We start from the raw sequence: 27,393 nt of genomic DNA, 5'->3' as shown, positions 1-27,393 counted from the left end.
GCCGGCACTATGTACAAGTAACAGTAATACTTCCAGTGTGCACGTCTCGAACTCCGTCGCCTCTCAGCATGCGCCAGCAGCTGTCCTCAGTACACAGCCGAACCTGGTTGGGGGCGTGGGTTTTGGCAACTGGGCAAATGTGCCTCGCATGTCAGATGCCCGTCAAGGAACAGTACTCAATGTTGGAGGTAGACCATTATCGGCTTCCTCTCCGTGGGCTACCCCCACAGTTTCTGCTTCACAACGCCTACAGTCGACGAGCGGTTTCGCTTCTTCGAGGCTCTCTCAAGCCCACCAGCCAGACAACTTTCAATCGCAACAAAGTATAGGCTACCAATCAGGCCAGTTATCAATGTTCCGGGAGTCAGCTTTCCATGGCCTTCCTCGAGACGACCACGGAGCTTTGCGAAGTGCAGGCCATGCTTACTATTTAAATGGCTCAATCGAGTCTTCGCAAGACCTTGGACGTAGAGACAGGTTTGGTCCTGACTCTGTCCCGGATCATGCAACCAAAAACTTGGAGAGCGACCTTCGTAGATCGGTTTCGAATGGTATGGACACGATGATGCATGAAGCTCCGCGTAGTAAGCTTGCTGTCTTCGATCTTGTAGTGACTGAACTAACGTGTACATAGCTCCAACAAGACCACAGCAACACACTCCAAACATGCTTCCATCACCTCAAGATACTGGTCTCGTATCCACTCAAGAGAGCCCTCGCACCCCAACCGCAGAGCCACTTACCCCTACCACTCCTAAGACTCCCGGCTTCAGAAGGCCATTCCTCCCAGCCAGTGCCACCAAAGATAGTATTGCGGTTGCTAGGGGTGTTCGGGCTGGGTCGCAGGTATCTACTTCTACGCCTACTAATCGCGCCTCGAGTGTTTCGCAAAGTCAACGCGATGCGTCAGTCGTATCGCATACTTCTTTCTCTTCCCGTTCAGGCAGAGGCAAGCGGAAGGTGGTGGATCTCAGCAGCGATGAGGAGAGTGACTATGCCCCGCCGTCTGATGATGAGGAGCCTAGTTCCCCTGTCATGATGGACGATGCTCCTGAGCCTGTAAAGAAGCAGACATCTAGGCCGGCGACCAAGAAGGCTAAACTTCCTCCGCCACTACCACCAGCTCTTGCCTCAAAAGGTGTGTATAACAAGGGAAAAAATGGCTTTGGCTTCACGAGCTTGCAAAAATCGAAACCCAAGGTCAACAGCCAAACTGATGCGGCATTACCGACCACCCCACCGCGTGTGCCCACCAGAAAGCCTCAGCCGACGACACCATCTACACCGACACCTGCGTCTCAGAAGTCCAAAATCATTACGTTAAAGACTCAAGGAGCAACCGTATCGCGCTCACCCCGAAAGGCCAAAATTGACGCGTCTGCAAAGATCACCCAACTTAGCGAAGCCGAATTAGAAACTCGGACCAGCATTGCTATCGATGAAGCGAACCAGCGCGAGAGAGAAACAGCTGAAGCTGGGATTTTCGAGCAAGTCAGAGGTGGCATGCGGGCCATGTCCATCACTCCCGCGCCTAGCACCGCTAGCAACGCTGCAGAGGACGTAGAAATGCTGGCCGACGTTTCAGATCCTGAGATCACATCCCCAAAACACGGCGCTGGATTGAGTTCATGGACAGATTCTCGCTTCAATGGTGACAGGTATCTTGCCAAGTCTCGCGCTGCTCGACCCATAGTACAAGACGACTCGGACGACTACGATGACCCGGACATCAGTAAGTACAGCGTCATCGACGGCGTTATTGTGCATGAGGCGGATCGAGAGAGACTGAGACTGACGCAAGAGCAGGAAAGGCTTATGAGATCAAGAGGGACAGACGGTGGCAGTCGCGCACGTGCAGTGACCGCAGTTGAGATGCCGGAGCATTCCCAGGGTATGGCCAGGCAGAGTGGGAGGCGCGCAAGAAAGACGATGAAGTGAGGAGCATGGAACTGGAGCCATGGGAATCAACTGAGACCTACGACTTGTACGATGTACCTCGAATGAGACTACCATGTTGCCGGAGGGTTCGGCTCTGGAGATGTTCCTTGCAGAGTAGGCAGTATCGAAGTATCTTTATCTTCGTCTACTCCCATGAAGTCGCGATATGCTTCGCACTAGCTACACTTCTATCATTCATCGAACTTTATACGGTCCTTGCTTAGCTAGCTAGTGATGACAAGAAGCTGGTACAAAGTCCCAAATGGTATTACACTTTAGCCCATCGACCATGTCAAATCTCTCTTGCGTAAAAGCCAAACGAACAGCACTCAGCTAGCCAACCCATCCACAGCTTACTCACAGTCAAAGCATCCAGATCACCAAAGACTGCAAACAGGGAGATGACGATGCGCTACATCTTATCAAAGCACCGAATCGGCCAAACAGACACACTAGTTCCGTCCCCGTTCACGCACCTGCAACCCCACTCTCCTAAGCGCATGACAGCAAACCGCCCAAACGCCTTCCCAGAACCCGAATCTCGACGCGTCTAAAAGTCTCATCTACAGTAGTATGTAGTAAACGCCCTAGCAGTTGTCAATAGTAAAAGGCAAAGCTTTTTTGCCCCGCAATGGCTAGAATACTAGCTCATTAGCTCACGCGACCAGCCAGCCTCATTCAATCATTCAACGGCGCTCCGTGCATCTAACAGAGGACGAGCTCAATCAACCATCCTGCACACGAGAAAGCCAAGACGGGGAAACGAGCATCAACGACGCAGGAAAAACGGTCGGCGGTGCTAATACTTTCAACGGTTTGGCAAGTCGCGCCGAAGATTAACGTCAACGTCAGGTTAGCTTGCGGAAGGTGGGCGTTACCAACTTGTGACTGGCTGGCTTTGGGTGCCCGGAGTTTTTTTGGAAAGTGGAGTAGCTAGCTAGTCTAGTTAGCTAGCGACATAGTTGGTTCGCGGATTAGTTAGTTCGCGCTTTTCTAGGTTGGCAGACTTGCAGTGGAGAAAGGTCTTGGGAGTTCGGTTCTTCTTGGTATTAGCAATCGGGGCGGCCGTGAGTGGATAGGATGATGACGAGAGTCTTTGATGGTGGTTGCGTAGTTGTGGAATTGGCACTGCGGAGGATTGATCTGAGATACTGCGAGACGGGACAGAAGGCGTCGATTAGAAAGTGAATTGTTGCAGGTAGAGTGCGCAGACGGAGAAAAGCATCTGTTTCACACACGAGTATACCAAGAGCCTTGGAACTGCCGTCAGCGCGAAAAGCGAACGATATGTCAGCCCATCTCTGGTTTAGTTTTGACAAGCCAACTAGGCATATCCCGCCCAGTGTGACATGCCCTCCAAGCACCATCGCTGCAACTTCGGAGAGTTTTTCTTACGTTGCTTTGGAAAGACGGAGGGAGGGAGCGAGGGGGGGCCTTTTCCGACTACTCCTAGGTTCGTAACGGTTTTACCGTTTTCGACGCCTTCGGGGGCTGGTTGGCAGCAGTTGGGTTGGTTGGGGTCCTTTCCGCGCGTACCTCGTCTCGCGTGCCACATGCCACATGCATGCATGGGTAATTTCGGTCTCCAACGGCCAGCCGTTCCGGCAATCGTGTCTAAACCACAATCAGCCGGTTCTGCCCACCACCCCCAACAACCGTCGGGTCGCGTCGCGTCGCACAACATTGCATTGCGTTGCAGTCGTGTGCCTGGCCTTCTTTGATACCCTGCCCTGTTGCGTGCGGTGCGCCCCCCCTCGCCCCTTACTACCCACACCTTACCCACCCTGAAAAGCAAATCATCCTTGTGTGCCTGAGCTGGGTAGTCAGGCACCAGGCACGCAACGCGTAGACATGAATGGTATTCAGCCACGCGAGACCAGGCTCTCCCGGCCTGTCACCTGTCCGCCTTCCGCTTTGCGAACGTATGGGGGAGGGATGTCCCTAGGGGAGAGTAGGTCGACCGAACGACTATCGACGTGATTTATTTGTCTCGGACAATATCACGTCGAGCATGCATGGAAGGGCTTGCGTGCCGTACCGCTGTGAGTAATCGTGAGTGGCTACTGAGCGGTTCGTGTGGGTTCTCTTCTCGTTCGGTGCTTTGAAGGATTGCGGGCGAACTGGTCAGCTGGCTGCATCTGGGATGCATCCTCCGGGTCTCTTTCGATGATACACAAAACGCCTCTTCCAAGGTTTCGAGGAGGGCAATTTACTCTGGACTTTTGCCGGGCAGTAAACACTCGCAAGTAATCACTTAATGTCAGAGTGCATGTTTGTTTTTGAAATGTCTATTATATGTCCAGGGTAGCAACAACTAGCCCATCTACCGAATACTCAAAAAACATGCGCAATATAAACATATCCGAAGACACAATCATAGCCGACAAGACGCCTTCCTCATGCCATAAACAGCGTCCTGAGTCATGCTTTTAGACGCTCCCTTGTCTCTTTTTACCGCAGACGCCAAAGTCCATTCGCACAAGAGAAGATCGCTCAACACGCTATAAACAGACAGGAAAGAACAGACCGAAAACCGACCGAGTATGTCGCAAGAGATCATAACTTGCCGACGGGTATCAAGACGGTGGTGAGTGGCCGAGAAGTATCGAAAAGAGAGAGAAGCAGCCATCGGCAGATGAACGACCAGTCTGAAACCCAATACAGCCATGATGAAACATGGGTGTAAGCAACAGCCGGGCCTGTCGCGAAGGATTTGGTGCCGAGTCGAAAAGGGTTGTCAACCCCGGTCGTTCGTAGGGGCTCCCTGCAAGTGCCGAGAAAGTGGGTCAACGGGGCGGCTGCCTGCAACCAGGGCATCCGTTTGGAGCATGTGGCCTGAGACTTCTTAAGGAGAGCCATCGCGCCTCGCCTTCTTGCTCTTCTCGATTCTCTCGTTCCACCGCCTCTTTCCAACGCGAGTCTCGAAATGTGGGGCTACTTGGGTCACATCTTGACCTTGGCCCATCATGCTACTTCTCATCTTGTTGCGGTAGGCATCAACTGTTGATAAGGTTAGTAAAACGTTCTTCTTCGTACCGAGCCTTTGACTTACGAGACTTTTGCAGAAACAATGTCCTTCCTGCGAAAACACGACTCTGGCTCCAGCTCATGCGGTAACCAAGATCGTTGAGCGTAATCTCCTTCGACCGCTTCGCACGAGTAAGACGCGGCTTCGGCACACGAGTCTCGCCATCCAGCGTTGGAACAGGCACAACAGTAGAGCCAGCCAGAGGGAAGCTCGGGTCGCTCTCAACATCGGGCTCGTCAGCAAAGACCTTGCTGCCACGAGGGCTGGCAGGTGGAGAGGTCATTTGCATGGCGAAATAGCTACGAGGGAATACCGAGTTGGACTTGCGGTAAGAATCAGGCATTTCCTCCATCTTGACCGTGTCGAGAGTAACTCGCACGCGAACCCTAGTTCCTCGTTGCGCATCATCTACAAGGATGAATTTGCGGCGCTTCGAGTCAGGTAAGTCGCCAAACATGGCTAGCTTTCGCTCTTCTTCGTCTTGCTCTTGCTGCTTTGAAACGGGCACACCCGCGGCGTGCGATGGAGGCGGAGGGTGGCTCAGGCTGTCGTGGATTGGCGGCATGCCGCTGGAGCCTGCGACGGAGTCGCTCGATGGGTAATTCGGGTAGAAGCTCTGAGCGGGCCGCCCGTCGGTAGGTGATGATGATTGACCGTTTGGCGCTTGGTGATGGTGAGTGTGTGATTCCCCGTATTCATTGGCTGTACACAAAGAGAGTTAGCTTGCACGTCCAAACATGTCTCTACTTCCCGTCCTGCGCTGCTGAACCAAAAACATGTGTAACTATGGGGTGGGTATATATGCAAGCATGCATGGGGCAGTGGTATCGAAGGGGTATTACATCAAGGAGTATGTAATGTACATGGAGAAAGAACGACAGAGGTATCATTTAACAGCCAACAACAATCGCGCCTTATCACATCACATCTGGTGAAACATACCGCTAACGTCATCTGGTCCTCCGTGGGGCCCTCCAGGTCCATCATGGTGATGGTGCATCTGAGGGCCGCCCATGCCCATGTTGGGTTGTCGGGGCGGTGCTGCTAATCCGGCAGAGTTAGGAACGCCAGGAGCACCTGGTCCACCTGGTCCAGCCATGTGGTTACCATGGTTAGCCGATTGGGCTTTCCTGGTGGTCATCTTGGCCATTCTGCGCACGCGTCGGCTCCTCAGTCGGGGGTCTTGGTTGCTGTTCCTCCAGCTGTCGACGGCGCGCTGAATGAGACCACGCTTTCCGCGCAGGCAAGGGTTCAATTGCGCTAGAGCCCAGCCGACGGTATTGCATTCAGTCTCGTAGTGAAGACGGTTGCCCTTGTATTGATCCTTGGCGCAGCAAGCGCGAGGGTATACGCAGTTCTCGGTCTTGAAGTCTTGCGGCAGCTCGTCAACATTGATGGACTCGACATCGCAGCGGATGGTGTACTCCATCTTAACCCTGTCGCGAGAGTACTCAAACGCGATCCATTGCACACCGTTCTGGTCTTGTCGCACAACTAGGGGAGTGGTGGCAGGAATGGGACCAGGCGCGGCATTAGGGTTGACGTTGGGTCCTCCGGGAGGGCCAGCGTGCATGTTGGGGGTGCCGACGGGAGGGCCTTGAGGCGGAGCTTGAGGCGGGCCGAGTCCTGACGGTGGCCGTTGAAGTGGCGTCTGCGACATGCGCGGCTTGGGGCTTCCCGTCATTCCAGGAGTTTGGGGATGATGCTGCTGATGTTGCTGTTGTTGCTGATGCTGCATCTGCTGGCTTTGCTGGTGGGACATGAGCAGCGATTGCGTCGCCATTGGTTGCTGTGGCGCGCTTGAAGGATGCTGCTGGTAGGGTGACTGTTGGGGAACTGGCGCCGAAGCATAGGGTGTGTAGTACATTGATTGAGGCATCTGGCTGGGCGGTTGTCCATAGATTGGCCGGCCGTGCTGGTCGTGCTGTGGAGACTGAACAGATGCTGGTGAATTTGACTGCGGGGTGTGGTATGAGATCGGAGGATATCCGCCCCTGTTCATTGTTGCGGCCGCCATGAGCTCTGGGGTTTCTGCGAATGGTTAGAATTCCATTTTGCGCCGGGGGGATATACGACGGGGGCATCCAAGTCGAGGCGTCATTAATGCGCTGGGCGCATGGACAAACGCGTGGTGATTTGTGTACACAAAAAGAAAACATACCTGAGGAGGAGTAGTTACTCGGCGCACTGTTGGTGCTGTAGGGGCTCTGGTGGTGCTGGGAGTAGTAGGGCACTTCTTGTTGCTGTTGCGGCGGTGGGGGGCCTTGGATCTGCTGAATGTAGGGCGATTGGTGCTGCGGCGGGCCCTGGGGGTTTGGGTGTTGTGGTGATGGGTAGTGGCCCTGTGCGGGACTCTGAGAAGGCACCGACTGGTGGGGAGAGTCGGGATGGTGCTGGTGTTGATGTTGTTGATGGACTACACCAGGCCTAGGGTGGTGAACAGGAAGGTGACTAGGCGGTGGCAAGCCCTGAGCCGAGTGGGGATGATGCTAAGAAGACAGCCAGTCAGTAAGGCTGCTGGGGGCAAACAAAAGATAAAAAGCAAGCGTCGACTTGACGTGCTGTGGTGGTGATCGGGCTGGGGGGTGCAAGCAAGGTGAGAGGTGGGGGTGCGGGTCGCTGTGGTTGGCTGGGCGGCTAGGGTGTAGCGACGGATGTGCAGCAGCAGCGTGGTAGGCGAGGGGCAGGGTCTGGAAAAAGACAGGACGGTAGGGTATAGTTTATAGGATGGGAAGGGCAGACTAAAGAAAGCAGGGCGGGACTTCGCAACGTTGACAACACAGAGCGGACCAGCGGTGGGAGCGGAAGGCTGCTAGGATGGCAGGGATTCCGCTGCTGGTAGGCTGCGTGACAAGAGGCTTGGACTGGCTTCAGAGGAGACAAGGAAAGCTTTGGCAAGTGCGACAGGGGAGGCGGGTTTTGGGTAGCAGGGCTGCTTGGCGGGAAGGGCATACCATGTAGGCAGAGACGCGCCGGAGCTGGGGTAACTCGTTGTGTGTGGCCGCGACGTGCAGTGGCTGCTGCAGCATGCAAAAAGCGCGAGGGTGAAGCTACCAGCGGCGGTGACGGGTTTAGGGAAGGGTTCTGCGACGCGCACGACGAAACTCCAACGGTCGAGGGTGCGGCAGGGCCGATCAAGATGGGAGCGAGCGGAGGGTAGCGAGTGTATGGGATGATGCAGGTGGTCGAGCGTGCGTGGTAGGGGGTGCAAGGAAGCAGAGGCAACTCACCATCTTTTGCGACGCTACAGGCGCCGGGTCTTCCTTATACTTGCGGGCCCTATCTGGGATTTTTGGCTGCGACATTGTTATTATTGCGCGGTGGTAGACGTCGAAGGATCCGGGCTGCGAGGGTCCGGGCGCAGCGGTGGACGAGGGTTGGGGAGCGATGCAGTAGCGTGGCCTGCGCAATTTCACGCGCAGAGCAGGTGGCGCTAGCGACGTCTAGGGAAAGGCAGCGAGGAGAGTCTGCAAAGGCGGTGGGAGGGCCGAGGGTGGAGTCGGTCGTTAAATCAACCTGGAACAGCCACCTCCCTGCTCTGCTGCACGCTCGGACGGAGCAGCTGTTTCGAGCGCCCAAGCCGCGGATGCGAAGGGGCCGGGATCAGGGATCGCCGGCGGAATAGCCCTGGTCGATGGCGATGTCGTCGCGGAGGGTGGGTGCTGCTACTGCGAGGATGGAGCTGCTGTTTGATGGAAAAGGCGCGTCGTCTTAGACTCTTCTTGCTGCCCGCTGTCGCGTCCGGTGGAGCACGTGACGGTCAGGTTTCGGCGGGTGGGGGCTTGCTGCCCAGAGCAATCGAAAAGACAGCTCTCGAGGACGAGCTAGCGGTTCCTTCGCGACGTGAGACTGATAGCAGCTGCCGTCATCGCCCATCGCGCCTGCCCGTCGCATGCTCGTCGCCCCTGCCTCGCTCGGCTAAATCCTCGACATGGCAGTCGCGACCCCGCGGTACCTCCCTCGCACCCATGGCACACCTGGCGTCTTAATCCGGCTTGCTATAGCTCGCACACGATGCCACCTGCTGCTTCTGCCATTTCATCTCGCCCAGGGCACACGGTGCTCCGCCCGCCGCTGCTCTGACGCGTCCTTCGAGTCCAATTCACCGCCGCTAGTCGACCGTTTTAGCAGTTGCACCACCCAGCCCAGCGCCCCGCCGTCTCGCACGCCATTGGACCGTGGCGCCGGTGAGCAGACGCCCAAAACGGCTCACCAGCATGTCTCTTTGTGCCCCCAACGTCGCCCGCTGTGACTGGCCGATGCACGCCCGCAGCCTCCAATCGCCATCGAGGCCTGATCGGCACCGCCATGCCTGATGCTGCCACACGGAGATGCTTCTCGGGAAACGGGTCATGGGCTGCCTGCTCAAATCGCCGCTGATCGGCCCTGGGACGTCGGGTTCGCAACCTCTGCGGAGCCATGCCACCGAGCAAACTGCTGCTTCAGGGGCCGCATCGTGGCAGGACCGCCTTCAATGCGCCAGTCAGCCCTGCCATCCAATTGCTGCTGTGGCTATTCCCAGTGAAATTGCCCTCATGCTCAACGCGAGCAACACGCGTCGATAAACTCCGCTACAACATCCGGGCGAATAGCCGCTTAGCCCATCGCGATAGCAATACACGCCTGCAGCCGTCTCGGTGCATTTGCTCCATCGCTTCCGGCGTCAATTCAATGCTGTAATGCCGTGCCCTTCTCGGACGTCTCAAGCCTGCTTCTGCGCGCTTGTCCTCACGTATCACATGCGCACTGAAACACGAGACGCGACCAACACAAATATTCTTGTTCTGTTCGGCATGTCTCGCTGCCAGGCTTCGAGAAGATCGCGTTGGAAACAGCGCGCCGTTCCATGTTGTGAGCATTACCCTCCCTGTCACGATGATCGTGGCATGGGACCTGGGCTTGTAAAAGTTCCGAGCGAGGCGTTCGCAGTGCGGAGAAACCCTGGGAGCACGCTTGCTGGCCTTGTTCACGACAAGGGAGATAGGTCAGGTACCGAGCGACCATCAACTCTATTCTGACGCCGCCCGCTACATTTCGATACAACACAACACTTGGTGACTACCTCCGCCGCCCAACTCGCGACGCACAAGGGCGCGCGCATTCACTCTCCCACCGTCAGCATGCGCATCCACTGCGGATTTGGCAATTCAAAATCTTCACTGCCAACTTTGTGCAAGCCGAACTCCTCCTGAACACCCTCAGGCGGCGCCTCTTCACGCTTTGACGATTAGCCACGCTTGCACTAGTTGCACAAGATGTGGACATAGCCATGTCGATCTTGTCAGCGAAAACGATGCCGTGTTACATCGGGTTGCTCTTCTCACTCCACCCATATGTAATGATTAGCTGTGTGTCTCCGCAACGTGGTGCAAACACGGCTGACGGCGACGTGCATGACGGCCAAGGTCAGCTGGGGTGGCTCGTCGACATTCTCGCGCGTCGCCCGCCGCCAGGTTCTACAACAGCCTCCAACTCCGTTCGTGGTGTCGCTTCCATGATAACCGTTAAACAAGAACGCTCTGTTACGCCCAATATCGCGAGGGCGTCATGGTTGTTGCCTTCGCGTACGGTTATTTGGTTGACAGGCCATCGTTTTGGCCAACCACATTTTGCACACCGTTGTCCGCTCGCGGGAAGCAGGGATACATGCCTGGGCATCAACGGTCGACGATCACAAGGGACAAGGTGCGCGACGCTACCGTACATGGATCCGACTCGTCCCGCAAGTCTCTCGCCCACCACCAGCATTGCACACTGGATCATGCTGCACACCACCGCTACCACTACCGCATACCCCCGATTCGTGATTTCGCGCGTGGAAATAACGTCACATAAAGCTACCATGATATGCGCAGTGCGGTCGCAGGCCCCGATGGTTCATCTACCGAAGGTTCTCTGCTTATTGACTGACCGGGGAGCGATCGGCAGGTGAGCCCCATCACATCGAGCATTTTGACATTATCAAGTTTTCTCCGCTCGCGGCAGCTGTCGTGTGGAATAGGCTAGGCAGCTCTGATGGGCCTAGGCCTGCATTTGCTTATTGCAACTCTATCGGCAGATATCAGTCACATCCAAAGAAGCGATGCAGGAATGTCTATCAGATTGTGCGATAAGATCTTGATGCTGGTGATGCGAGCTCCAGTCACCCACCCGGTTGGAAGATCTCCAGGCCCCCTCGACCTTGCTTCCCGCATCCCTTGAGGGTCGTGGTGCAGCTTGGGTGTCTATCCGACATCTGTTTCCCGGGGTATATCATGAGTGGGCTCCAGGCAAGCATTGTGCCGAACACGAGTACGCGCCCAAGATGCCGCAGTGCCACAAGTTTCGCAATTTGGGAGTGAAGGACTAGACCTTCTCGTCCTGCTTTGAAATCGCTATTTCTCCAGCCGAGCCTTCACTTGCGAACGTTACTGCATAAGCGGCATTTCTGACAGGCGACAGCTTTGTGCTCATTGGCTCAATGAGTACTCTCCTTCTGCCGGCTTTAATCATGAGACGGAGTGATCCGTGCCATCCCAGTCGATATCATCGAGCTGCAACAAGGTCCGGCCGGTCTCCCGTCTTTTCCCTGTTCTCACCAGGCCTTGCGGCGGCACTGATTCGAGCGGACACTTGTGGAAAGGATTCGACATGGGCTGATGGATGCAGCGTCACGGTAACCGCTGTTTTCCATGATGTCAGTCAGCGCTAGCTCCCGATGCACTGCATCAAGCTACCACCCTACTGTGCGAATTGGCCGCCTCGGCTTATCAGCCATCTAGGCCCAGCCTCTTCGATATTCTCGATGGAGAAGCCACAACAACATACACATCGAAGGACGGTGTGATCCCGCGTTCTATGTATATCTGTTGCCGTTATCCCAGCAGCTTGTAACACATTGATTTAGTGACGCGTATGATTTATTTCTACAACGCATCTCTCCGAAGCGCGTGACTGGAATAGAAACAGCCAGTTCCATATGCGACCCACAACCGAGCCTTCTTGATATGCGCTTGGCAAAGTATCAGGAGATGGCCTTCTCGGTGGAATTCTTGGTGGCTGGGTTGTTGATATCATGCGGGTGCGTACTGCTGGCTCTATCTCGGCTCAAATGCGCTCGGTCATACATTCACCTTCTTCCGGATCTTACATGACAATGTCACTGGCGCCGATTTGGCTCACGATACCCGTACATGACTTTTCGGTCCACAAGCTGGTCGAGAGATTGCTCTTGGAAGGCATCAGTACGTGCGTCCATATTTGGTCCTAGAATCAGCACTGCATGAGATGCATTGCATTAGAGATTGGGACCATGCGAAGTCGGCCCTTCTGTCAGATGCAGTCCGCCCTACGCTGCAGAAAAAAATAACTTTGAGGCTTGCCTAACTGGAGCTGTGTGCGTACTCCAGTCGAGATACGACTTGTAATTGGCCCTTAGTCACGTTTCACGATCTTAGTATCCTTCTAGCGGCCTTCTGGAAGGAAGCGGTGACCATTGTGCTCGCCCAATGCTCCATGCTTTTTCGCGAACTCGAGTCAAGAGCTTTGACGCAACAGCCTTGCAATTGCATGTACGCTTGCTCTGTTCATGCGCAGTTTCCCATATCGTCATCTCAAGTCATCTCAAGCCATCTCAAGCCTGACTGGAGGGCCTTTGTCAAGTCATCTCGGCGCGACCGAGTATTGATTGATGGCAGAATTAACTGATCACGATCTGCAATCTCCTCCGTAAGCTCGCTTGGTGCACGTGAAGTGAACAAAGCGCCGAGCTCAGCCTCCTTTTGGTTGCATCTTCTTCACGTCCTTCTCCTTGCTGCGCATAGCACATCCAGAGCGCTGAACGCGACCACAAACGAGAACCGGAACTACATCCCCATGCGCCACGTGTAGCGTGTAACAGCAGATCGGACTCGAATAATCCCAAAGGACTGGTTTCACGACATTGAACCTAGTACAACAGCCCCGAAACTTACACAGACATTTCGTCACTCGAAATAGCTTTGGGACCACCACGTACCGCTGATACTTCTGCGCCTTCGGAACATGCGAAGACCTGCGAGCCGACGCATAGCGCATAGTTGTAGTGTATGCGATGCAATTGTCGGTTCGAAGATACCGAGATCTCATGAAACATTGACATGTTCGAGAAGATGCTCAGACTGGTGTTTCACGATCGCGTCCCGCATTGACAGCCGGGCGCCTCCAAACTCAAACGATCGAGGCTAACATCTCTCTCGCCAACAGCCTTGTATTTCACCTAGGATCTGGTTTCCTGGGCTCCCTCGTCTTGTTTCAACCTGGTCGTACGACCTGGCAATTATGGATCGGTTGTCGCGCTGGGAGCATCTTGCCAGTCAAAGATGTCACAGTCCAGTCTCTACAAGCAGCAACATCCTTCTAGAATGCCGTTGGTGGGAACTCATCGGGCTTAAGATCAGGGTTTTCTGATTAACAGCACGTCGCATGCGCGTGCCGCTGAGAACGCCCTCATAGATAACAACAACCGGTGTGCCATTCTTGACATGCGCAGCGGAGGAATGCCCCGGGTTGGAACACTCGCATTGCGCCGCATGAAGTCTGAACGTTTCGAGATACTCGGACCGCTTGCTCCATTCTGGATGATGAATCGGAAGAGTAGTCGTCAGTGATTGCCTGATTTCGACTGACAACACCATCGCCCGCTCCCAACCACCTGTGTAGCTTGATAACCTTTAACGGCTCAAACCATCTCATCATCGACCCTCACAGTCGGTACAGTCAAACCCCAACATACACTGTAGTGTAGTTCTCATTAGATCTCAACGCTCTTTACCCTATCGGCCCACCTATTGACGCGTCACACTGCGGCTTACTATACATGCGATTGCTACCCAAGATCAGCATCAACCTGCCGTTGTTCTAACTGTCCGCCTTGATCCGAGAGAGATCCAGGCCTCGTAACGACTGCTCAAAAGCAAGTGAGGCGTGAAGCGAAACGCAAGTGTGCGGGGAACATAGATGAGCTGGCAGTCATCCCGTTGGCCAATTTTGCTCACAGGATGTTCCTGGTCCACGGGAGGAGCAAGGGAGGCCAACTACCGGGATTGCCAGTGGCCTAAAGCAACTTGTTCTGAAGCAAGCCCAACTTGCGCCTCCAGCCAGTCACAGGTTGGGCAAGGGTAGTAAACCGCAAGTCCGGCACCAGAGATGACTAGAATACCTGATTGGAAACTTTCTTCGCCACAGACTACTGCAGTGTTGAGGTGGGGGAGTTACTGCCTTGGGCGTTTCGAAGTCACGGACTGCATTGCGATGCACTGGAGGGGAAGCCTCGTCATTACAGTCGTCGGCCTCATTGCCCCGTTACAGAGTCGTCAGTATGAACAGCTGATGCGTGCAGCCATGACCGGCTCCGCGAACCTTTTGTGGTCTCGCCAGACCTGGTGAAGATCAGACTCGCTGGGTGTCAGCTTAATGTGGGCCGCGGAGGGCTTCCCCATACAATGGTGCTCAGGATCGATGACTGATCGCAGAATCCAGGGCGGAAGGGAGGCCCAGTAAGTGTCCATCCGATCCGCACTGGGAGTCGAGATGCTCTGCACAGCGATGCCTTGATCAGAGAGATCATGAGTACCAGCAGTGCCAGCTGTTGACGTACAAGGACGTGTCCTGTCTCGTCTGGAGGACATCCTGATGTTTACTGAGGTCATGGCCACGTCTCCCTAGTCACTACTCTTGTTCTCTGGAGCATTCTCTCTCGCCGGGTACCAGACCAGCTATCCCATCACGGCCCAATGCCTACGATCAGTACGAGCGGGAGATCCAGTACGCTTCTAAGAACCAAGGGCAAGACCAGATCATCGTGATCCTACGGCCTCAGCCCTTGCATATCTACCTCCACCATACCTCACTTACATGATTACTACACAGGATATCCTACCATAGGGGCCACTCCCAACACCTCATGGCCGGGCCGCCGTATTTACGTCTCACACCCACCTCGTCCATCATCCACACTTCCTTCGCGCTTACCATCGACTTCGGGGCAACTGCTCCGCCGAGCTCAATACCTTCGGTTAGACGAATATGAAGTTGACAACTGGGCAAGGAGGTAGACGACAACGATGGACAGGCTCGTGCTACGCACAGTACCACGGTCTCTCTTGTGAAATGAGAAGCGAATTGAGGGTGCCGCGCAGTGCGTACACAAACGGTGCAGCTACCTCAAGTATGCGAGGCTGCTACGATACTTTGATACGTAGAAAATCTAGACGGTGGGGTCATACGCTGTATAGCTCGCGCTCCACTTGTCGCTGTATGGGCATTAGGATGTTGTAGAGACAGACGTCTCGCATGTGTTGTGCGTTATGCGAGACGTCTGCCTCTATAACATCCCAATGCCCATACATCGATAAGTCTGAGCTTGGTCGTCTTTACGGCATATCTCCCCATCGTCTAGAGTGCACTGGTTGAAGATCGATGTCTTGAGCACGTGTACGAACAATAAACTAGCTTGTGAACAACCTTGAAAACTTCTACTGCCATGATGAAATACTTGTTGCGCAGCTGCTTATTTTCCTCCTTTTCCTCGTGGACTACTCCGTATGGAGACATAAAACACCACAATTTAGTACATGTATGTGACACTGGTATCTGGTAACGTTATTTGTTTTCATCTCTGGTGTTATCGCGCTGCACAAGCCTTCCGGAACTCGACGGTATACTGCGAGCGAAATTGTGTATGGCTATGGGTGCAGAGAGTTGACGTATACCGGATGCAATTAAATGGCACGGCGCAACAACGTGTCGCAGGAAGAAGGCGTATATATCAAAGTGAGATGACCAATGTCAGAATGATCACCTAAAGTGCTTATGACGTCGTGTAAAGCCTTGTGGTTGCGGTTTTTTGTTATTGTACTTGCCCTGAGATTTGACACATTGCAACCACAATCACACTTTAAAAAATATTCCGCCTCAACACCACACCCTGAACAGAGCATCGTAACTCATAAGTTCTCATATTTTCGCGCTCATATATACATCTCGACTTTTTTCTGTAAATAAAAGATCACTCCTTCGCCTCCGCCTCCGCCTCCTCAAACTCCACCAACGCAGTCCCCGCCTTGCACAAATCACCTTTACCATGAACAATGCGCTTCACGATCCCATGACTCGGACTCCTGATCACAGTCTCCATCTTCATACTCTCGATAACGACAAGCGCCTGGTCCTTCTTGACCTCCTGACCCTCTTCGACTTCCACTCTGAGGACCTTGCACGGCATGGGCGCGAGGACGCTGTTGGCCACGTCCTTGACGCCGAGCGCCTTCTTTGTCCACTCTGGCATGGCGAGTTTGAGGCGATACTGGCGGCCGAGGTGGAAGAGGGTGAGGCGGTCTTCGTCGCGGATGAAGGTTGTTGCTAGGCGGGTGTGGGGGTAGAAGGATGTGAGTGTGTTGTTGGAAGGGGAGAAGGTGGATGTGACGTTGTTGTATGTCTTGTCGCCGACGCTGATGTCGAATTGCTGGGGGCTGGTTTGTCGGATGCTGACTTTTGTTGCTGTGGCTTCGCCTTTGCCGTCGGCGGGGGTCTCGATGAGGTTGAACTCGCGTTGTTGGTATGAGCTGCTGAAGCCGAATCCTACGGCTGTCACGGGTGGCCCTGTCCATACGTCTCCTCTCGATGATGAGATCTCTTGTAGCGCGAGGCCAAGGGCGGCTTGTGCGTAGACTTCTGGTGCTGGGGCCTCGGGTGTGAAGAGCTCGGCGTGGTGTTTTTGGATGTATCCCGTTTCTACATCGCCGGCGACGAAGTTGGGAGATACGCACATGCGCTTGATGAACTCGATGTTTGTTATAGGGCCGGCGACTTCGTAATCCTCTAGGGCGGCCCGCAGCTTCTGGATTGCAGCCTCGCGGGTCGGGCCTTGAACGATGAGTTTGGAGATCATGGGGTCATAGTGAGAGGATACTTCGTCACCAGCGATGAAACCAGAGTCGATACGAACGGTGGATGTGGGTGTTGGGGTCTTCAAGTGAAGCAAGAGACCAGAATCGGGAATGAAGTTCATGTCTGGGTTTTCGGCGTATATGCGCGCTTCGATGGCATGACCCCTCTCCTTGATCCTCTGTTCAATCTCCTGTTGGGTAAGAGGTAGCTTTCCACCCTCAGCAACGATAAGTTGCCATCTCACAAGGTCCTCACCAGTCACCATTTCTGTGACAGGGTGTTCGACTTGCAATCTTGTGTTCATCTCCATGAAGAAGAATTCGCCCGTCTCGTTGTCAAAGATGAACTCGACTGTGCCTGCTCCTTCATATCCGACTGCAAGTGCAGCTTGTCTCGCCTTCTCCCAGATATCCTGCCTGATGGCCTCGTCCAGATGCGGTGCTGGCGACTCTTCGAGGATCTTCTGATGCCGGCGTTGTATGCTGCAGTCTCTCTCTCCAAGCGCAACGCAGTTGCCATGCTTGTCGGCGAAGACCTGGACTTCGATGTGGCGAGGCGTGGTGATGTACTTCTCCACTAGCATGACTTCATCGCCGAAAGAGTTCCGCGCCTCTGACTTTGCCGACGCGAGTTGGTCGAAGAACTCGGCTTCGGTGTTGACGATGCGCATACCCTTGCCGCCGCCGCCCTTGACGGCTTTGAGGAGTACGGGGTAGCCGATGCTCGCGGCCTGCTCTTTGAGGTACGCTGGATCTTGTTCGGAACCGTGGTAGCCTGGGATACAGGGAACGCCGGCTTTGGTCATGATGTCCTTGGACTCACTTCTATGTGTTAGTCACGACGTCTACAGCATGTGCTGATCACCTACCTCTTGCTACCCATGGACTCGATTGCTTGCCATGGCGGTCCGATGAATGTGAGGCCAGCGTCTGTACATTTCCTTGCGAATGTAGGATTCTCGCTCAGCTATCTTCCTGTTAGCCTTATTCCACCTCATCGTGTACATGAGCTCTTACAAAGCCGTAGCCCGGATGTATGCCCTGGCATCCTTGCTCTTTCGCGATTTGTATTATACGGTCTCCATCAAGATATGCGGAGGGGTCCCCCAGGTTTACGGCGTAGGGCGAGCTCAGCGCATGTTGCGATCGAGCATCTGGGTCGGTAAAGAGGGTCGTGGTCTTGATGCCGTATTCTGAAGCTGTTCTTCCAACTCGTCTGCAACCGTGTTAGTTCTAGATTTGTGGATTTGGTCATGAGGCTCACAGTGCAATCTCTCCGCGATTCGCTATGAGGACAGAAGTAAGCGGTTTGGCAGCGGGCGCAATGGTAGAGTTGTAGCGGGCGCCATTGGTAGCAAGAAGCTGGCGCGAGAGGTGAGTGGACTTTCTAAAGGCACGCATGGTCACAAATGGGTATATGGAGCAAAGATATTGATTGAACAGCTACAGAAGCACTTTGTTCGTGGCATGGCGGAAGGAAGTTTGGGGAGCCTCGGTGTTGTTAAGCCGCGTGGAGCCGTTCGCGGGGAAGGCGCGCTTCGTGTTTACTGTAGCAAACAGATGCGGAAGTTGCATCTCGGGCCCCTCGATAGGGAAGGAGCATAAGGCGGCATCTGGAGTTGCACGGGCAGTCACACATGCCGAGTTGCCTTCTCTCCGCTGGTCTTGACTCCCTCGAATTGGTGGCTTGGGGTTGCGCTGATGACCACCGTGCACTCAGGGAGGAGAGGAGCCCTCTGCACGCCCGCGTCATACCCTTCCTCACCCCGACTGCGCGACCTCGACTCGACCCTACGCCCCAACCACGCAGAAGCGCAATCACGTCGTCACCTCTGCCATCACCTCTATCATCACCCCACCTTTCGCGCCACGAAACTGTACGGTCGCGCATCGCATCGCAAACGACGTCCTCGACCGCACTCAGCGCATGTGATCGCATACACGACCACCGGTCCTACCCAACATGAGCGATTACGACGATGACTACGATGATTACGAAGGCGACTTCTTCTACGTCGAAGACGAATACATGGCCGCCGACGACCTTGCAGAGCACGCCGTCGCCTCACCACCACCAGCAACATGCGGCGATGAGGACATGGAAGACGACTGGGACCGCTTCGACTACTTCAACGACCTCGAGTACGCGTCGGATGGCTACGATGATACCAAGTTTCAAGCGCTTGATGTAAAGGGCGCAAAAGCAGGCCTGAAGAGGAAGCGGGCAGTGAAGAGCGCACCAGCCAGGAAGAGATTGGCCAAGGATAGCGTGAACACACAGTCAGAGACAACACCGCTGGGACATTCGCCTATAGTTTGGCGCTCACAGGCGAGCCGTGGAACCAAGCCCAAGACCCTCGACGACAACGCGCAACCATATGCTTTGTTCAAGGACTGGAGGGAGAAGCTCACAGACATACCAGAATGGGCGAAAGGCTCACCACCGAGCTCACCAGGAGCGCTGTCTTCACGGCCAGGCAAAGGAAAGGCAAAAATGGCCTTTGTCACGGAGCCCGCCTCGCCTCCATACGATGATGACGAAGACATCGACGACGGCATGGATCAGGGCGAAGAGGGCATACCACAGGACGCGCTATTGGCAGCGTTGCAACGGCAACTCGCTGCTACTGGCGGACCGCTCACCGGTATGGATCCCCAACAGCTGCTCGAGTTTGCGATGCGCATGGCAACAGACAATGACGCGGGTGATGATATCGCAGGCGAGATGGCAGAGGCAATGCTAGGTGGGGAAGATGATGAAGATGACGCAGAAGCAGAAGAAAAGCTGCTCTCGTGGGTAGCCCAACAGCGCAACGGGAAGAACGGAGAGACCACTGCGGAAGAAGAGGACGACACGATGGAAGAAACAACGCAACAGCCCCCATCACCGCCTTCATCCGACCTCAAACGCAGCGTTCATGCTGCCGAGACCAACACAAACAAGTCCTCTCTTAAGCGGAAGGCAGAAGACGAGCCCACCGTCGAAGGCTCTACAAAGGTGCTCAAGAAGAAGGCAACACGGTCTTTCGATGCGCCCACAGCAGCAAGTCAGGCCAAAGCCGCTCCATCCCGGCCCACGACACGATCAAAAGCTGGGAAGCGCAAGTGAGCACGGCCTGTGTGGTTAATCACGGACAGTAGGAGCATTGGCTTGCGTCACTGGCATATGTTTGACTACGGATGTCCTCTTCCTTTTTCCTTTCTTGCATACGACATTTGTATACTACTTCCACGAAGAACGAGATGACATGAGATATGGGCGAATTGGCTGGCTATCTCCGCAGCCTCTTTGCGGTATGCAAGGCATGTCGCTTTCAGATATGGATAGCATAGCTTAACCTTCTCACCAAATGGCATGAGACTCCGCCGATGAGTGTCCTATGGACTTTCCGTATGAGTGAGAACTGGATCTGGCAAGACCGAACTTCGCCAGCGTTGTTTACAGAGATTCTGAACAGTCTGACAAGACAGGATTTGCTGTTTCTCACAAACCCCATGCTTCATAGTACACAACTATTCGCCTTCCAACGATCAAAACACCTCATCTAGAACAACATGCCCAGCTCATTAGAATCAAACCCCATACCCTCAAACCCCAGCCCCTGAGCATTCCACCCCATATCCAGCGGCAAAAACCCATTCCACAACGCCGCATCATCCGCCGGCGCATTCCCCCCACCCCCACCCACCGCAAACTCATTAACAGCGCCCAAATCTGTCCACCCAAAATCGCCCATCTGCTCCGTCAGCGCCGGACTCTCCCCCGTCCCATTACTACTCGCCTGCGGACTCGCCCCCACAATAGGATGTTGAGGGAACCCATTCTGGTCAACCGGATTACTCGCAATATGCGTGCCTGGGTGGCGGAAAGAAGAGCGACTCGCCTTGTCCTTCTTTGGTACTTTTGCCCAGAGGAGCTTGAGGAGTTGTGAGTAGCGGGAGCCGGGGTGCTGGATGCCAGCGCCGGCTCCTACGGCACTGCGCTCGAGGCGGGCGACGGTTTCGTTGATCATGGCGCGGATGGCGCGGTCTTCGTCTGCGCTTATGACGCCGGTGCAGCGGGCGCGGTAGAGGAAGACGCCGGCGTAGACGAGGTAGAGGTAGTATCTCAGTGGCATGAAACGAAGGGAGCGCTCTGGATCGACAAAGTTGTTCACGGTTGTGAGAATCGCTTTTGCGGCGTCGAGACCCTCGTAGATGAAGCGCGCATCGCCTACTGCGCCGACGTTGTTGACAAAGACGCGCTGGGGGACTTGCATGCGCCCGTTTGCCATGGTGGCTGGTGTACCGACTACGGGGTCGGTGGATGTAGATGAGGAGGGTAGTGCGCGCAGGACGGTGGCTTGGAAGGCGAAGGCGTTGGTGTAGAGACGGAGGTAGTCGTATGACATGAGTAGACATGCTTTGAGCGGTGGAGAGCATGTCAATGTGCCCCAGACGCTCTTCCACCCGTATATCGCTGACCGGAAATCGTCGATGAATTTGATGTAGCTGCCGCTCATCTGCGATCGGAAACTCGAACTGGGGTTTGAATACAGAGTATCGTGGACATTGCTGAAGAGTTGCGTGAGTTCGAGGTTTGCCTGGAAGATGGAAGCATGGTCCTCTTCGTTCGGGCTCTTGGGGATCAACGATGGGTAATCCTCTCTTCGCAGCGTTGTCAAAGGCCCCGGTCCACGCGACCAGAACGCCTTCCCGATTCTGATGCTGATGTGGCGGTCAGAAACATATGCCGCCGTCCAAATGAGACGCTTGCGATGATGGTCCGGATCCTTGCCCTGATCCACGAAGCGGAACGAGTACCGATCGAGAGCAAGGAAGTACGCGATCCTCAGAGCAAGACCAACATGCATCCAGCTCTCCTTATCTTCCTCGCCCTTGCCAACCTTGCCAGAACCACGCTGTGTATACGGCGCCCACTCAGCGAGCAGAAGGAGAGCCTCTACTGCTTCGATTCCGGCATCGCCTCCCGCGGCCAGCGTCGAGACAAGGCTCTTCATGTGTTCGGAACAGGCTTCGTAGATGTGCGGTTCGTCGACGAGGTCTTTGGAAGCGATGAGGAGGATGGCTGTGAGAAGGTGTTTCTCGTTGTTCACCATGTCGGATAGACGCGATGTTTCGAAGGCGTGCCCTGGCGCGAGTGGGTAGTATGGATGGTACTGCTGTTGGAAGCGTACGAGCAGCTGGCACAGAGAATGCACGGTGAGTATTCCTCGGTCTAGTAACGGGTACGAGAAGGACAGTGGCGCGGGCATGCTGAGGGATGACCCTCGCGCATGTCCTATGCTGTTGTTTCTACCCGTCCCGTTGATCTCGTCATTCGAGCTCGATTCTCCAGCGACCCTCGCCAGTATACCCAGCGCATCCGACGGGTTCTGCAGATTTGAAAAGGGCAGTTCATCGGTATTCGAGGAGCCAGAGCGTGATGCTTGGAGCTCTTCGCCGAACGGCTGTGCGCCTGGGTCTTGCGACCATGTTGTACCGAGATTTCCCAGCGTGTGGAAGCTTCCTTCGGGTGCGGTATTCGCCAGCGATGGGAGCGGCTGTTGTGGTAGCGATTCAGATTGCGACTGCGATTCATCGACGCGTTTCTTCTTCCGCTCGCGTCTTCCGCCGCGGTTGCTGCCGCCTAGTACGCATTCGAGGTTGTCGCGCTTGCATCGAAGGCATGGTATTGAGTTGTCGGAGTCGCTGCAACGCCACGTTAGAACTACATACGATATGCACGCACATTCGGTGTCGCGACAAGAGCTGTCCACGCGCAAACTTCAATCCTAGCCAGCTTGAAACCACCGACGCGCGCAAACAAACAAGAAACCTCAGCCACTTACAGCAAACACCGACTCTTCCTCTTCCTGCAGTTCAAACACGCAATCTGCGTCCTCTTGATCTTCGAAGCTTCGTCCTCATCCGGGTTGGTGGCCGCCTGCGCGCCAGCAGGCTGTTGTGGGGCATTTGCTTCCATGCCTCATCTCGAAGCAATGCGTCGTGTCGGTGTTTGAAGCTGTCGGGAATTGTGGGCACCTTAACAAAACGCGGGGACGGCAACGCTGGCATCGGTTATTGCTGGTATCGGGCCGAAGTCGTGAGCGGACATGGGCTTTTCTGTTCTCAAGGTCATCCCATGGTTTGCGGATCGTGGCAAGGGTTGGATATGGTTTGCTGATCTTCAATATCCAGCTGTAGGGGAAATGTAGTGATCATCATGGTATTTGGTGGGCTTTGGTGTTCTTGTCCGCCCAGGTAAAGGTAGGTTCGTGATCGCGCACCGCCGGCCCCTGACCCAACCACGTCTGCTCAGTGACATGTAATTCCCCACTTTGACCGTAGAATGCTTAGCTCTCCGGCCCAAAGATCGAAAACCACTTCTTCATCCTCGTCGTGGCGTCTTGTAAAATTCAGACCACGCAAAAGTGTGTTTTCTGGCTTGGTACATATTTTGGTCTTTTTGGCCAAAGTTCATCAAGCAAGGCTCGTTGGTGTAGTTGGTTATCACGTCAGTCTAACAAAGGCCCTCAAAAGCCCGTTAGTACACTGAAGGTCCGGAGTTCAAACCTCCGATGAGTCAAAGCCTAAGGGTTTCAGTGAGGCCTTCGGGTCATTTTCTTTTTGGCCAGTCTAAGCTTCTGCTGTTTGAATGTTGCGCGTTAGCAGATTTTTTGTCCATTTTTGACTGATAGGGGGAACATCGTTACACAGATTTCAATGTAGGTAGGATACAAGTCGGTACTGCTCTGAACTATAATATCCCGTATCCTCCTCTTTTGCACTATTCTTTTCGGACGTTGGAGACTTGACAAACGTGAAAGAACGGTTGCACTTTCGCAGTGAATCTGACATCTGAGTTCCATGTGTATCAGCGTTCTCTTGTTTTCGTTTAGCACTACATCCGGTGGTACACCATCCGAAGACACATCATCCGAAAGGCACAACATCCGAACGTCGCATGCAAGGCACCGATCTTGCTCAGATTGGCAGGCTCCAGTTATATAGCCGCTACTGTTCTGGTTATCGCATTTTCACATGCGCGTAGGTAGCTGTCTATTCTTTGACAATCGTCGCTATCGCGTCTATGCCCCAAGTCGCGTGCTATGTGCAATATCACAACAACCGTCAACTACAGGAACACGACTCAGTCCTCGTCATATATCACCAAGACACGTATCAGTACATGCGATTTTTGCCTCGATCTTTACCACGCTAGACCGTCGTCGGCCCTATAGCGGCGTAGGTGACGCTCTAAGGATAATCTTGGAACCTTCCACGATTAGGACCCATAGCTTTCGAAATCAACCGGTAGTAACCGACGGTAACTCACTAGGTGATGAATAGGCGATACAGACGTGTGATTTGGTAAGGCAGTCTGGTGGCGATTATTCAGCTTTCTGTCGGATGGTTACTACAGTACAACAGGTGTGATATAAAGACGTAGCTGCTCGCGATCGTTACTCATATCTCATCACTACAACATCAATTTCGAGGTTATCAATTCTACCCTTAGATCGTAGTTGAAATCTACATCGTCTTGCTGTCCGCAAAAAGAAACATTTCCATCCAGCAAGGAACCTACACCAACTCCAAACTACGTAACGAACCCCATCCCACACTCTCTCAGCACCTACCAATTCTAATCACTCACCTCACAGACAATGTCCTCCGCCCTCCTCCCCCACCTGACCCGCTTTACGGAGTTCATAAACAGCGGCGACGTCGCCATCGGAAAAGAAGTCATCTCACCTAACGCGACCTTCCACGTCCCCTTCGGCGGCCCTCCTCTCCAAGGTCTTGACGGCTACCTCCAAATCCTCGGCATGATGCGCAGCGCCTTCCCCGACATCCAATGGACGATCAAAGAAACCATTGCCGAGGGCGACAAAATCGTGTGTCGCTTCGAAACGCGCGGTACACACAATGGACCTTTTATGGGTGTTGCTCCTACGGGAAAGAGCATTTGCATGACAGCGCTCAACATCTATCGATTTGAGAATGGCCAGATTGTGGAGGAGTTGGGACAGCCGGATATCTTTGGACTGATGGTGCAGATTGGTGCTATCCCTGTGCCAGGACCTTGATGGTTGTGAAATAGAGTAATGAGAAAAGATGTCAAGGACACCAAAAATGGTCTTGTGAAGATGAGAGTGATTTGATATATACTCTTCTTAGCGACGCTCACATCGCCTTCGGTAATGAGATTAGTAGTCTGATATGTAAAAGCGACGACACTATATCGCGCTTGCCCCTTCGTTCTCCATGGCTCTTCTATGCACCGCTCATTATGTTAAGAGCCCCACTAACCCCCTAAGTTATATACTCAAGTTGATCCAACGGCAACGAGCTTTTCCCAATCCTGATACGCCAATGCTAACAAGCAGTTTGGTAGACAAATGAAACAACAAGTGATGGACAAAAATAACATGCAAGAACTAATATGTACGAAGACGGTACGTCGTGAAAATCTTCATGGCTCATAACTTCATCATTGCTTACGCAACGTAAGCGGGCGGTGCTTCGATCTCATCGTCGCTCTGCCAAAAGCCTCCTGTGGGTGCTGTCTTCGTCCGGGTGTGTGATGGTCGCCGAGACGATCGGTCCTTTTCTTCCTGGACCTTGCGAGCAATCTCCTGCGCCATCTTCGTCATCCATGCTTGTTCGAGGATGCCTCCCGAGCTGGCCATGACGTCAGCGTTCGGTGGGGAAGATGTGCGCGGCGGCGAGCAGAGGGCTGAGAGCGATGAGACTTTGTCAAAAGACAGGGAGCGGAGGAGCGGCGAGGTGGATTGCTGTGCTTGGCGTAGCTTGTTGCGCGACAGCGGCGGACGTCTGGAAGAGGTGTGGGATATGAATGGGTCTTCGAGGTGAGCGGCTGGTGGGGTCTTTTGTTTCGATTTGCCAGGCTTCGATGACTCTGAGAGGACTGGAGCAGGGGCGAGAAGAGGGCCAAAAGCAGGAGGTTCTTCGGGTATCCGTTTCGGCGTACCGATGTCCAGACTGCCACGCCTACTCTCAAAGCGCATGCCAGGTTGTGCGGGGCTCGTTGGTGGGGTAGCGAGTTCCTCCTCTGCCTCTCTTTCCTCTGGTATGACGCTCGATGTCTCGGAGGCGTATGCGCTGGGCAACGGTGTGTTAGCCCCTGTGGAGACGCCGGAGTCGACGCCGTCCTTCTTGCGTAGATCAACAACGCGCTTCTTCCGTTTCCGCATGCCACCTGTGCGTGAGCGACTTGAGCCAAGACTGAGCCCTGCCGATGTCGAGTACGCCGATGCCATGGTGGGTCGCGAGCTCAGCGTCTCGTTGCCTGTGCTGCCAGACGCGACTGACGAAGCGCCAGACTTGAGACTGCCAAACGTCGACTGTATCCTTGACAAACTGCCTTGTGTGAGTGCCGGTGTCGCAGCACCAGACTCGGGCCTGTCTGGGTGACCTGCCCACGCTCGGAAGACGGCATCGCGAATGCCGGGTGTGAAGAGGGAAAGGGTTCGTTGCGATTCGGAGAGGGCGGCTAGGCGAAGGATGTTCTTCTGGGAGAAGGAGGCGTGGATCTCGCCAGAGTCGAGCGACAAGGCCGAGATCTGTGCTTCGTCTAATGGGTTGCCGAACGCATCGACAGCGTCTTGTGGTGGCGATGCGAGGGGATCGATGGCTGCGGTGGTATCGTTGGCGCTCTCTAGCCGCTCTTCTGTTTCGATTTCTTGGTACTCGGGCGACAGCATGCGTAGTGACAACCTGTGAATGATAGCTGGCAAATCTTCCATGAACAAGATACGCAATTGGCCCTCAATCTCCTTTTGCAGGTAGTCGCGCACAAAGGGGATTGAATCAAACGTCGACGAGACCTTGAGCGAGTCCAGAGGGTCGTTCCTGAAGACCAGCGTCAAGCCCTTTTGTTTGGAAAAGACCAAGATGACGAAACCAGACAATCGGATATTAGACAGCGTAATTTGCAACGGTATAGTCAAGCCCGATGACGCTGCCAGCGGCTGCGGTGACGCAAAGTCTGGCTTGTTGGAGAGATACGTCTTCAGCGGATTTGCCTGGACTTTTGTTTTGAGCGTCAGAAACGCGTCACCCGCATACGACATCTTGAAGATGCCCCTGAACCGGTCCTCCGCCAAATCTCCAATCTCCAGTATCTCGAGCTCGGGCGGGGTGGTGCCGAGATTCAGCTCAGTGACGATGATGTCGTCGACGATGATGGGCGGCTTGGGCGACTTGTTGAGGGCCGTCGTCAGCATGTCGCGCGCCCTCGACGTGTCGGCTATCAGCGGCGACCAGTTGAAGTTGAAGGCCATGGTGGGTGGTTGATGCGTGCAGCGTCGACGTGGTTACCGCGCGGGTGTTGGGGATTGGCAGATGATGCTGCTGTCGCGTGCATTCGCCATGCGATCACACGAGGCCAATTCTGGGGGGTGGGCGTATTTCGGACGGGACGGGCGGGGTGACGGGCGGGCAGTGAATATTGCGGGCGGTGTGGGCAGGTATAGATGGGCGTGTCGTGGTGGAGAGACCGTGGGAGCACATGCG

General features: G+C 54.5%; 7 protein-coding genes and 1 non-coding gene across 8 annotated transcripts; 4 read left to right on the top strand and 4 right to left on the bottom strand.

Moving 5' to 3' along the window:
- Positions 1-666: 666 nt before the first annotated feature.
- On the top strand, positions 667-1,871 carry J4E79_003651 (uncharacterized protein; the record flags this gene model as incomplete). The annotated part of the gene is made up of 2 exons (XM_049352543.1): positions 667-1,732; positions 1,807-1,871. The coding sequence occupies 2 exons, from the start codon at positions 667-669 to the stop codon at positions 1,869-1,871; spliced, it is 1,131 nt and encodes a 376-aa protein (XP_049212922.1).
- A 2,912-nt stretch (positions 1,872-4,783) lies between these two features.
- On the bottom strand, positions 4,784-6,539 carry J4E79_003650 (uncharacterized protein; the record flags this gene model as incomplete). The annotated part of the gene is made up of 3 exons (XM_049352542.1): positions 4,784-4,938; positions 4,991-5,668; positions 5,909-6,539. The coding sequence occupies 3 exons, from the start codon at positions 6,537-6,539 to the stop codon at positions 4,784-4,786; spliced, it is 1,464 nt and encodes a 487-aa protein (XP_049212921.1).
- Positions 6,540-15,992: 9,453 nt separating this feature from the next.
- J4E79_003649 (uncharacterized protein) lies at positions 15,993-18,273 on the bottom strand (the record flags this gene model as incomplete). Its single annotated transcript, XM_049352541.1, has 4 exons — positions 15,993-17,694; positions 17,742-17,839; positions 17,890-18,088; positions 18,137-18,273. 4 exons carry the CDS (start codon positions 18,271-18,273, stop codon positions 15,993-15,995), a joined length of 2,136 nt encoding a protein of 711 aa, XP_049212920.1.
- A 562-nt stretch (positions 18,274-18,835) lies between these two features.
- J4E79_003648 (uncharacterized protein) lies at positions 18,836-19,981 on the top strand (the record flags this gene model as incomplete). Its single annotated transcript, XM_049352540.1, has 1 exon — positions 18,836-19,981. One exon carries the CDS (start codon positions 18,836-18,838, stop codon positions 19,979-19,981), a length of 1,146 nt encoding a protein of 381 aa, XP_049212919.1.
- A 436-nt stretch (positions 19,982-20,417) lies between these two features.
- On the bottom strand, positions 20,418-22,837 carry J4E79_003647 (uncharacterized protein; the record flags this gene model as incomplete). The annotated part of the gene is made up of 2 exons (XM_049352539.1): positions 20,418-22,563; positions 22,704-22,837. 2 exons carry the CDS (start codon positions 22,835-22,837, stop codon positions 20,418-20,420), a joined length of 2,280 nt encoding a protein of 759 aa, XP_049212918.1.
- Positions 22,838-23,342: 505 nt separating this feature from the next.
- Positions 23,343-23,440, top strand: J4E79_003646. Its single transcript has one exon. It is a non-coding gene; the product is annotated as a tRNA-Val (tRNA).
- A 1,081-nt stretch (positions 23,441-24,521) lies between these two features.
- J4E79_003645 (uncharacterized protein) lies at positions 24,522-24,944 on the top strand (the record flags this gene model as incomplete). Its single annotated transcript, XM_049352538.1, has 1 exon — positions 24,522-24,944. One exon carries the CDS (start codon positions 24,522-24,524, stop codon positions 24,942-24,944), a length of 423 nt encoding a protein of 140 aa, XP_049212917.1.
- Positions 24,945-25,355: 411 nt separating this feature from the next.
- MDM34 (ERMES complex subunit) lies at positions 25,356-27,161 on the bottom strand (the record flags this gene model as incomplete). Its single annotated transcript, XM_049352537.1, has 1 exon — positions 25,356-27,161. One exon carries the CDS (start codon positions 27,159-27,161, stop codon positions 25,356-25,358), a length of 1,806 nt encoding a protein of 601 aa, XP_049212916.1.
- Between the last annotated feature and the right edge of the window lie 232 nt (positions 27,162-27,393).

The sequence above is a fragment of the Alternaria viburni genome (assembly GCF_023758015.1).
Source record: "Alternaria viburni strain BMP 2772 chromosome Unknown scaffold_6, whole genome shotgun sequence".
In the NCBI taxonomy this organism is placed as follows: Eukaryota; Fungi; Ascomycota; class Dothideomycetes; order Pleosporales; family Pleosporaceae; genus Alternaria; species Alternaria viburni.
The sequence above is the reverse complement of the archived record's forward strand: the minus strand, read 5'-3'. Positions and strand labels throughout refer to the sequence as shown.